This window comes from Corvus moneduloides, chromosome 5 (genome assembly GCF_009650955.1).
Source record: "Corvus moneduloides isolate bCorMon1 chromosome 5, bCorMon1.pri, whole genome shotgun sequence".
Lineage (NCBI taxonomy): Eukaryota > Metazoa > Chordata > Aves > Passeriformes > Corvidae > Corvus > Corvus moneduloides.
Window position 1 is genome coordinate 12,877,692 of NC_045480.1, and position 11,492 is coordinate 12,889,183.

Consider the following 11,492-nt stretch of genomic DNA (forward strand, 5'->3'; position numbering starts at 1 on the left):
TCCCAGACTTTTAGGAAGAAGGTTTGATGTGACTCAGGAGATTCACACAAAATGATGCGCCTGGATTTAAGCTTATGAGCACTACTGAGAAGCACTCGCCCCCTCCCCTTCCCCTGGCCTTTACAATGGGTAAGTTAGGCAGCTTCCCTGTTTTGCCTCTGATTTCTTAAGGTTCTGTTCTCAGGCACAATCCTGAGCAGCAGGAGGCTGCTGCTGCGCCTAACTCACTTGTTGAATTTAGCCTGCCCTAATTTTGGAAAGCAATCTTTTAAGCTCTGAATTCGCTTGAGCACTACGGAAAACATTCGATAAAGTATTCGACGGGGCACCTATTCGTGTTTCAAGTGAAAGAGCGAATTCGGAAAGAAACCCCAAAACCACGAGAAATTCAGAGCAGATGACAAATGTATGGTTTAACCAACGATTTGCACAGCAGGTTTGCCCGGTAGTCACCTTCTCTGTAGCTAAAACTGAAAGAGAGCCTTTCCTTGTTTTTTAAGCTCTCAGCCCTCGCTGTGTGCCACTCTGCCCCTCTGCCACAGCCGGAGCCGGGCGCGATCCCGCGGCATTCCTAGACGGGGCTCTCGAGCTCGCACGGAGCCGGTGCCGGGAAGATGTGCCCGAGGGCTGCCACTGTGTACGGGTAACGGAGCCGTTCCCCTCCTTTGTGGGAATAAGAGCAGAAAAATGGCTTCTCTTTTATTTTGCATGTGTTTCTGCACGTGTTTGCTTCGTCTCCGTGCTCTGGCTACTGTGATCTGTATTTCCTACGCTCCGTGGAAAGTGTCGCACCAAGGCGCTATCGCTTTCCCACGGCAGAGTCAGCCTCGGCTGTGAGTCCGTGGTGGGACGTGGATGTGCTCGGGGCCCCTCTGCTTTCTCTCGTCTGTCTGCCGAGGCTCTCTAGGAGTGCGTGTGGAGATATGCATGGAAGCGGAGGGGGGGGGGGAAGGGTGTACCGGCGTGACTGGGGAGGGGTGGCGGGGGAGAGGGGAGTTATTAGGAAACTTTGCTTTGGCTACTCTCTATCCTTGGGGCTGCGTGGCGCCAGCACCCTCAAGTTGAAAGGAAAACAGCCATTCTCACTTCCAACTGCCCACTGAGATCCTTAAGGCGACAAAGACACAAAAGTGAGTTTTATTTGCTGGTAAGCCAGAGGCAAGAAAAAAGAAAAGCCAATTCCCCCTTAAAAAGAGCCGACAAATCCTTTTTGCTCTTTTGTGTGAGCTTTTCCTATTCACATGGAGCGTTCATCCGTGTGATTCCCAACTTATTGTCATTACTTAGTTATTAATTGTTCTCATCTGGGTTTAATTGAGCAACCAAGGACTTTAGCCCAAGGGTCAGGGGGAAAACTTAAAGCAAAGACATGTTCAATAGGAATCCTGCGCTTCGAATATCCATCCCGAGTTAACATAATGTTAAAAAAAAAAAAAAAAACCAAAAAAAAACCCCAAACCAACCAAAAAACAACAGAGACAAAGCGGAGAGATGAAAGGGTCCCGCTTTGCCCGGAGCCCTGCGCCGCAGCGCCCAAAGGTGCCGGCAAAGGGGAGCGGTGCTTGCGGGGAGCCAGCTCAAGGCAGTCCTCGCTGTTTAAAATCTCTCTCGGATTTTAAGGGCATCCTTACAGGATAAACCCGGCCTCCTGGGCGATTAGATCTCCCCAAACCCGCGGTCTAATCGCATAGAGGCTAAGTTAGAGAACGAGATAAGCTGGAGATATTCAGCCTTTTTCTGCCAGAGACAATGTGGGAAAAAGTCAGCAGAGAGCTTTCCCGCTCCGGCGCAGCGTTGGGCGCTGGGGTCAGGATCACAGACACTGTCATTTGCACAGAGAAAAGAAATGATCGGAAAAAAAAGCCAAAGAGGTTGGGAAAAAAAGCAGAGGAAAAAAAAAAAAAGAAGAAGAAAAAAAACCAAACAACCACAAAAGCCCCAAACTCATCCCAGATCAAAAATGACTGGGCGGCCAGAGCGGAGCGAGAGATGAGAAGGGGGATTAGAGCAACGAGCTCTGGAGAAAGTGACTGTGTTCAGGTATGTTGTTTCGCTGAGTTATTGAAAGCATCATTGATATTTAGGAGATGATAAAAGTCCCGCCTCGCCCCCAGCTACAGTCTCGCTGGAGCCATAGTGCCTGCAGAAGATTGCCGAGCCTCATTACAGCAATTATTTTCCTTCTAACTTTGCTTCAACCTTAACGTTTTAAATTGCTGGAAATGAAAGCAGTAGAGTGGGGGTTGGGGGGAAAGGCAGAAAGAAAAATATAGAGTCCCAATTTCTCAGCAGCTATTCCTCGAGCACAAAGATAAAGCACGAAATTGGAAAAAAAAAAGGAAAAGAAAAAGAAAAAGAAAAAAGGGAGAACCCAACGCTCTCCCTTACCCGAGGGATTCGCCAAACCAAACCAGTCGGAGCGGCGCACTGAGCGGGCTCAGGGCGCAGCCGGAGGGGAATGCGGCGAGGCGGCGGCGCCGGTTCTGGCGGGATCGGCAGGCGCGGAGCCGGGGCTACGACCTCCTCCGCGGGGTCCTCAGCCGTCGCCAGCGGTTTCCTCGGGGCCATGGTCGACCGGGACGGGTTTCCAGCGGAGCCAGCCCGAGGCTCGAAGGCCCGAGGATGGGCAGGAGACGGCGCCGATTGATCCCGCCCGTCAGTCCCGCGGGTTCCACCGGCCGCCGGGCCCGCAGTCATGCCCAACACCATCGTCCCCACACCCCATCCGCCGACCCCCCGGCTCCGCCACTGCATCGCCCTTAGCGTGCTTTATCCCCTTCTTCACCGCCAGCCGAACCTCGACAGCCCCTTCTGCTCCCCACCGCCCCAAATCCCGGTGCTCCGTTCCCCCGAATAATCTCGGCTGGAAAAAAGAGCTCTGGGAAAAGCCCTGGATCTCACGCTAGGCTTGGCACTGAGATGTGCGGTATGTCACCCCCGTCACCCCTCCAGGCTTCACAGCCATCGGGGGCTGCGGCCAGGACACAAGGACCTGGAAGGGAGAGGAGCAACTTTTCTCTTTCCTAGGGCTAAATAAACCCGGCCGATCCCGGAGCCGCTGGGGGAAGCAGCAGCGATCACATGCACCTTCAGGGCAGGGATGCGGTGAGAACTGCTGGCAAGAAGCAGTGGGGGGAAAGGAGGAAACCTCAAACAGCTGTGAGGACAGAAAAGCTCCGGGATGCACAGAAAGCTGAAAACTCAGCTGCTGTCTCACTACCCAAGGCTGAAGTCTCCCGGAAAAGAGGGAAAACAGCTAGTTTAGCCAGACCCTCTCTCATCCCCCAAATTCAGTCTCTTCTGTCACCCCCAAGAGGGCAAAGAGGGAGCAAACAAACCGCATCAAACAGTAGCTTAAAATTAATTTATTTAACAAATATAGCTATAATATAAATGATAATAAAATTTCAAATATACAGTATATTACATAGTACACAGAGCCCCTTCCAAAGGAGCTGGTGGAGGAACAAAGACAGGTAACAGACAGCACTGTTACATGGGAACAGGAAAGGCTGTTTTATACTTCTGCCTCTTGACCTTGCCTTGCACAAAGTAAGAGAAACGTCCTGTCTTTCAGTCCCCTTTTCCATTTCTCTTCCACAGTTCCTGCCCCCATGGCAGGGGGCTCTCCGCAGGCTGTTAGTTAGACCCAGGGAAGCAGGACACAGTTGGCCCATCACCATCCTGTGCCAGGAAGAAGTTGGGGCAATGCCTCAGGTTTCTGCCAGCTCCCCAGGACTGCTGAGGAGATCAGAACAGTGCTGGGGTAGGGGCTCAGCATCACAGGGGGAAGCAGAGAGGTCAAGCAGAGCCAGATTGGAGAAGTCTCTGCCATAGGGTCCATGGGGAAGTCCACATCGAAGAGCCAGAGGAGCAGGGTGGGAATGCGTGTGGAGCCAGCGGCAGCACACAGCTAGCAGTGCTGGACTGGGCTCGGCTTAGGCTCTATGTGAGGTGGTACATGCTGTATCCCACATGTGCTGTGTACAGTCCCACAGGAGCCACGGGCAACCCTGCCCGCTGAAAAGGGCTGGAGGCACCGTACAGGGAAGCACCGGCCACAGCCGGGCCGCCCAGTGGGAAGGAGATGCCAAAAGCAGCAGGCGGGAGCATGGGCTTGGCTGCCATCTTCAGCTTCTCCAGCTCGGCCTCCTGGAGCCTCTTGGCCTTGGCACGGCGGTTCTGGAACCAGATCTTCACCTGGGTCTCGGTGAGGCTGAGCGAGCTGGAGAACTCTGCACGCTCAGCGATGGACAGGTACTGCTTCTGCCGAAACTTCCTCTCGAGGGCCAGAAGCTGCGCCGTGGTGAAGGGCGTCCGGGGCTTCCTGTTTGTCTTGTGCTTGCGCAGGGTGCAGGCTGGGGGGCTCAGCCGCCCTGTGCCCAGGAGCAGCCGGGGAAGAGGGGGAAGGAGAGACACCTTGGTTAGCAGTGCTCAAACCCCCACAGCCTGCAGAGCCCCCACCCTACTACAGCTGAGGTGGGGAAAGGGGGGAAATAGGGTCCCACTTGACGCAAACTGCTCCAAAATGACCAGGGTTGCCTAGGCACACTTAAAATTGCTGTCTCCCGTTCCAGAAAAGAGAGTGGTGCTTCCTATCAGGAAGCTCTGATCCCACTGAGAAAAAGCCGACAAAGGGTAGGAATCAGACACCTACACACCCTGCACCTCCTGCCTTCACGACTACCCCAGCTCATGAAGGGAATGACCCTCCAAAAAGAAGAAAAAAAATAGTCCTGTCCTTTTTATTGGATTACAGGAAAAAAAAAAAAACAAAACGGGCTGGCTTCTCAGTCTCACACCCTCTTCATTAGGCCCCTGGGAACCGGATTAAGCATGTAATTAATTACGAGGTTTGAATTGACACTCATGCTCTATCTACCACTCTTCACCGGTCTGCTCCTCTCCTCTTATTTAAGATTTCTAAGGGTCTTCAACATCCATCTGTCCCGGGTTTTCTTAGCAACAGCAAATTTTAGCTTGCAATTTAAATAAATTAAACCGCTGCTTTACTCTACACAAGTCCTGTCAGGAAACCTGCCGATCTCCAAGGGACGGAGAAAACAGCTCTGTTTGCAGCTTTGCTAAGGGCACCCCAAACGCTCTAGAGAGCCTCAGACCAACGTCATCCCTTTCCACGGGATCCCAGGCAGGGAGAGAGAGCAGCCAGGCCGAGGGCAGGCAGCTCATACTGCCCAGACCCGGACTCAGCGCAGCCACTAGAAATTATTAAAGGACTTCTCTGATTTCGGCTCTCACGCTGTTATTTGTAATTATTTAGATCACTCTGCATTAGAGCAGTAAAAAAAAAAAAAAAAAAAAACCCCAAAAAACCACCACAACCTGATTGTGGCTCTTCGGACTTTGGAGATGCACCACTTAAGACAGAAGCCAGTGGGGCTGAAGCCCGCAAAACTCCCGCTTCTAGGAAATCGATCTGCGCGGATCCTTATGGAATTGTTTGAGGCACTTTCTGAGTAAACCTCAGCGGTATTGAGTCAAGATTTGCGTATTTAGTTCGAGCCCCAGGTCAATTTAACAGGCAAGCCGTGTTGCTTTTTCTTTTCCCTCCCTGTTAACTAACATTTGGCACAAGATATCACCCTGGCACGGCCGCTCTTTCCTGTGCGTTCGCAGCCATCCTCCGGCTTTACACACTCTCGAATCCCTTCAGTACTTCGGACGGGCCGAAGTGGCCCAGAAGAGTGCGAACCGCACGGAAAAATATACCAGGAGAGGCAGGCAGGGCGAAAGCAACAGGAAACCCCCGGCCACCCGCGCAGCCTTACCCTCGGTCCGCCCGGCCCCACGGGAAGGTCGCAGCCGGCCGAGAGCTCCCATCCCGCCCGCTCCCGGACCATTACTTACTCGCGGGAGGCGGCGAGAACCGCGGGGTTTGCATCCAGGGGCTCCGCTCCTGCTTCTCGGGGCTTTCCGCCTTGACGAGCGTGTCTTCGGGCAGCTTGACCAGGCCCCCGACGGAGAAGTGCCCGCCGAGGGGCAGGGGGGAAGGCGGCGCCTCCGCCGACAGCGCGCCCAGGCGGGGACTGAGGCTGGAGCGGGCGGCCGCCCCAGCGCCCGGCGGAGGCCCGGCGCCCTCGGGTCCGTCCCTGCCTCCCGGCTTCCTGTGGTCGGCCATGAGCGCCTCCACGCTGAACGGCAGGAGGGATGGGGAGACCTTGGGCTTGTCGCTTTCCTCCTCCCCGCCCATCGCCGCCGCCGCGACGGGGAGCGCGCCACCGCCGGGACTGCTGAAGGCGGATGCGGGCAGCTCGTCGCTGCGGGCCCCGGTGGGCGCGGCGGTCATATCCACAGCCGGGGCCATGCAAGGGCGGCCCGCCGTCGCCACCGCAGCGCCGGCCGGGAGCGAGCGGCACCGCCGCTCATGGGGCCGGGGCGCGGGCCCGCGGGCAGCCGTCGGCACGCTCCGGCCCTGTGGCGGCGGCGCCGCCTGATAAAGCGGCGCGCGGGCGGCTCCGCCCAACCGGCGCGCGGGGGGCGGGGCCGCGCCGCCCCATTGGCCGCGGCACCGGCGGCGCGCGGGGGGGCGGGGCCGGGGCTGCCGTCGGCACCGCTCCGCGCGCCCCGCCCCGCCCCGCGGCCCCCGGCCCCGCTCCGCTCCCCGCTGTCCCGCTCCATGTCCCCCTGTCGCGCTCCTCCCCCCCCGTCCCGCTCCATGTCCTCCAGCCCCGCTCCGCTCCCCCCTGTCCCGCTCCCCCCCCCGTCCCGCTCCATGTCCTCCAGCCCCGCTCCGCTCTCCCCTGTCCCTCTCCGCTCCCCCCCTGTCCCGCTCCATGTCCCCCCGGTCCCGCTCCGCTCTCCCCGGTCCCGCTCCGCATCCCCCAGCCCCTCTCCACGCCCCAGCTCTCATCTTAGGCAGGAGCGAAGAAGGCCAGGTTGCCGGCGCAGCGCTCCGCTGTGGGGATGGGAAGGCTGAAAATTCGGGGAAAAAAAGTATTAACGTCGGAAAAAATGCCGGCCTTTCTGCTCGTACAGCGAGAGGGAGACAGCCCGAGCCCGCTGTTCTGCCAAACTAGCAAATACCGGACTGTCCCGAGTGTGACCTCTCAAAGGGAAGGAGACCCTGCCCGCTCCGTAATCGTTTCGTGGGTTTTGTTTGGTTGGTTGGTTTGGTTTTTAAATTAAAGCCGGCCCTGCGGTGTGCTCGATGTGACTGTGGAGATCCGCGTTTATAAACGTACCCGCATACACAACGCATAAATTGAGCTACTTTTCATGGCATAGATGTGTGCGTGCCTGCAGATAACGAAATGTTCGTTCACGTAAAAAGAAATATATAAGCCCCTGAGCCCTTAAAGTCCCGGCTATTTTGTTTTGTAAATTCGTTTTACGATCCCTTATCCCCGCGCCCAGGACGGATGTGCAGTAAAACGGAGCCGCTCTCTAATAACGGGATTGGCCGCTCGCTGAGAAAAGTTTATTGATAGCTGCAGGGCTCTAATCTCCTCGGAACACAAGAGCCTCTTGCAGTCATTTAAGGGCAATTATCTAAACGGGGAGGGACAGCGAATTCCCTTTCCTTTTAACTGGACCCTATAAAGATGGTAGATTAGGAACATATAGATTATGAAATGAATTGATATAATAGACATTTTATTAACTGATAAGCAACAGGATCTGATTGAAATGAATTGTCCAGCGCGCAGCTCCACACACACTTATCTCACACCACGCGTGAGCATATGCCCTTGCCGGGTGCTTCCTGTGTCCTGCATATACATCACAGCCACCTCCCGCATGTGCTGCGCTCACGGATGATCCCTCTGCGTGAAGGTGATTTGGAGACGGTTTGCGGGCTACTCCCGGCATTCCTGTACATGAAGGTGAACGCACTTTGCACAGAACTATTCACTATTCTCCGACTCACGTTGGTATATCCAGCTGCCCTCCGGCTCCGTGCCGCCCTGCTGAGCGCTCCTGCCAGGCGGGAGCAGCGGTGCCGCCGCCCAGCCCAGCCCAGCCCAGGCCGGCTCCGCGCCCCGCCGCTGCCGGTGCCGCTGCCGGTGCCGGTGCCGGTGCCGCTGCCCGCGCTGCTCTCAGCCTCCCCTGCGCCCCATCGGGCCGGGGGCCCGGGTCGGGCCGCGTCGGGGCGGTGGGGTGGGGGGTGCTCGGAGAAGCGGCTGCATTGCTAATTGCGAGAATAAACAATCTGTCACGATTAGTCAGTGCCTCTAATAGGCAGACAAGTGATGTTGTTTTTAGGCGCCAGCAGCGGTCTGATCAAAGGCTTCAGCTGGAGGGGGACTATTGAGGACGTTAACCCGCATCAAGGGAGCAAGGCGCCTTAGCCCTGGGACATCGGCACATTCAGCCTGACAAAATTAGTTTGCTCTACCAATCACACGACATTTTCCCAAAGCCCGGTACTCGGCGCGAAGATGCACCCCCACCCCACCCCCGACTAAGAAAACACGCACATATATCGATGCATCGTGTTTCACAGTGTTACGGTATCCCCTCCACCCGATCCTACAGGTAGGATCTTGGTTTTTTGGGTTTTTTAATTATTATTATTTTTTCCCTGATTCCAAACTTTACCATGCAAAAGAAGAAGTAATGTGTTTATTAGACCTCGAGGCAGCCCCTGGGCTGATTTCAATCTCCTTGTTTGGTGGAAACATGAAAATAAAAATTAGAGCTGCTGGCTTTTTTCCTCCTCCTCACTTTTCTTTTGCACAATGATTTGAATATTGGGATGTTGCTGAGGTTTGAAAAGATGCGTGCGCGTCCCAGACCGAGAGCACGATCCCGCTCTCATTTAGAGTTGTCAGAATGAGATAATTAGCTCTTTATTTATCTCCCAGCAATGAGCGCTTTGTGTTTACATTTCTGTCATACTCGCTGGTATTTCAATCACTGTACCATAGCAAGGACTTGATCCTAATTCACATGCTGACTTTTCATCTCTTGGGCTGAAAACGAGATGCCAGTAAAGTTTCTTTCGTTTCTTGCTCCTTTTATTCTTTCCCTTCTTTCTTAATGAAATCGACAAGTTTTAAGTCAGGAATGGAGAAAACAAATTTGCCAAACGAAATCTCCCCCAAGACTGATTTCTACGTTTAGTGGGATATTTTTAGTATCCAAACTCTTCCTTCCTTGCTTACTGCGCCTTGGGTGACCAAAACACCACTGGATTTTAGGAATTTTTTTAGTACCTGTTTCGCGTTGTTGATACTCTGGATTGCTTTTAGGTGCCGCTCTTATTTTCTTCCCTGGACTGTAAGGAAAATCGAAGTGAAAAGGCAGAGGGAAATAGGTGACTTTATTGGTGCTTGTTCGGTGTTTTTACTGGGAGCCGTGGCGTTTCCCTGAAGGCACTTGTGCTAGATAACAACATTGGGCAATTAGCATCCTAAACAGTCCCGTTTCAATATAATGAATGTGCTAGGCAAAGCCATTACCCATAGCATTTTATTTCGGTGGGAATACAACAAGGGCTGGGAGGAGGGCGTGGGGGATGGGGAGAAAGGACAGGAGGCAGCGCTAAACCACTTCAGGGCATTGTCTGCCTTTTGTAAACGTTATCTTTGACTTAAAGGCAGAACTCAGAAAGGAGAGGGGTGTTGTTTCCCTTGTTTCTATTTTATTTCTCCCGAGACAGCAGCCCTTAGGAGACCAGACAGTCCCGCAGGACACGAGCCGGCTTTGGGGACAGGCAGCTCCGGGGCAGTTCTGCTGCCCCGGACACCGCCTGCGCACTGCCTGCACGCTCCCTGCGCGCCCTCCAGCAGCCTTGCTTCATCTCTGAGAGTCTCAGCCCTGGGGGCAAGGAGCCAGAACTTTCACAAGTGCTAAAAATGTCCCGCGGGCTTTACAAGCCCTCAAAGACCTTCAAGTGCTTAAAGCCCTCCCTGCTTTCGTCGTTGGTCTCCGAGTGTCGGAAAAATGCGAAAACACCTCAGTTCTTTTCTTTTTGTCTTTTCCCCCCCCTCTTTCTTCTCTTTTTCTTTTCCCCTCTCTCTTTCTCCCTTTCCCTTTCTGCCCAGATTAGACATAATCCAAACTACTTTTAAGGCTTCAGGCACCTGGACTGGTCCTGGAGAGGTCACTAAGAGCTCTTTGGATGGCCGAAATCCAGTCGCCGAGGCGTCCCCGGCTCTTTGAGGGTCGGAGGAGCCGGGCTGAAAGGAACGCACTATTTCAAGTGGCCTAAATTAATTTGATCGCGACATTATGATGCACTTGGAAAAGATGAAAGAAAAGGCTGGCCGTCTCCTCCAAGATCTCTATAATTATAGATAATATATCCTATTTCAAAGCAATTAGCTCAATCAGGCGTAACGAGGCACTTTGCTGCCAGGGAGTAACAATGCCTTACGGTTATTTAAGCTTCAAGATGTCAAGCAGACTTCGAGACTCTGCTCTGCCCAAAAGGGATCTTGGCTGCCTTGGCGAAACCCCCATGGCTAAGGCACTGGTTTCCCTTCAGTGACAACATACCTATTTAATTTAATATATATTTTTAAAGCTCTTGCAAAGGTGTCGGCTCTGCTGGAGAAGAGCACCGCTCCTCCAGGCGCATTTGGGGCTGGTGCCTATGTGGCATCACCTCTGCCCCCGCCCGCTAGCACCGACCTGTCTCACCTCGCCCGCTCGGTTCGGGATACTTGTGCTCTCCGAGCCTTTCCCCGGCTCGGTGCCTTTCTTTCGTTCGCTTTTTTGGGGTGATTCCGGCTATGTCTCACGGAGTTCTGCAGGAGCAGCCGCTGATGGGGCGCACTGGTCGATGCACGGCTCCCAGCCCCAGTGTAGACCTCCCTGCCGAGTCAGCGCCCCCTCCCAGCCCCCAGAGCTTTACCCTGCCCTCGCCTCGGCTTTTACCTGAAGCGCTTGCAGATGGCAAGGTCCGAGAGCACCGAGACCATTGCGTTAGCCGCGAGCCGGCTGCTCTGCGTGTCAGCCTGCCCGTGTGTGAGGGGCTCTGCAGGACACCTCGAGGGGAGCACGGCCACAGGGCCGGAACCCCCTCGCCCTGACCCAAACCCGCAGGAGGGGTGCGCAGAGCGGGTTGTTCCCCCGTGCCCAGGGGCGGTGGCTGTAGGTGCGGGTTTAGGCCAAAATGCCGAAAAGTAAGTTCTCCCCGTTTGCCTGTGCCGCTGCGATCCGCCGTGCGGAGCCGCTCCCCGGCTGCCTCTCCACAGCCGCGCCGTGCCCCGGGGACTCGCCACAGCCTCACCGGGCCGGGCGCTCGGCGGAGCCGCGCCTCGGGCACCGGGCTGGCCGGGAGTCTCTGCCCAGCGCGGCACGGCCCGGCCCCGAGAGGCCGCGAAAGTAGAGCCGTGCTCGAACGAATAGCTGCCGAAGGAAAATTATTAACTGTACAATTAGCCTGTCAGCGTTCCTTCCAGGGATTTTTACTGATGGGGAGTAACCGAAGGGAAGACAAAATAAAGATAAAATAAAAAAAAAATAATTCTCTAAACCAGGATAAAGCAGTTCAAGGGAAAGAGGAGGCCGGCGACGTGAATGCG

At 54.9% G+C, this 11,492-nt stretch overlaps 1 protein-coding gene across 1 annotated transcript; it reads right to left on the reverse strand.

Annotated features, from left to right (window-relative positions):
- Positions 1-3,349: 3,349 nt before the first annotated feature.
- On the reverse strand, positions 3,350-6,399 carry MSX1 (msh homeobox 1). Its single transcript, XM_032110055.1, has 2 exons — positions 5,869-6,399; positions 3,350-4,376 (listed from the first exon to the last, which is right to left on the reverse strand). The coding sequence occupies exons 1-2, from the start codon at positions 6,323-6,325 to the stop codon at positions 3,946-3,948; spliced, it is 888 nt and encodes a 295-aa protein (XP_031965946.1). The 5' UTR covers positions 6,326-6,399; the 3' UTR covers positions 3,350-3,945.
- Between the last annotated feature and the right edge of the window lie 5,093 nt (positions 6,400-11,492).

What these genes read in the sequence shown, in the direction of transcription:
- MSX1 (XM_032110055.1), bottom strand. Translation starts at nt 6,325, where the DNA reads ATGGCCCCGGCTGTGGATATGACCGCCGCGCCCACCGGGGCCCGCAGC. An exon ending in GTTCTCGCCGCCTCCCGCGA is followed by an intron (nt 4,377 to 5,868) that starts GTAAGTAATGGT and finishes TCCTGGGCACAG; the next exon opens with GGCGGCTGAGCCCCCCAGCC.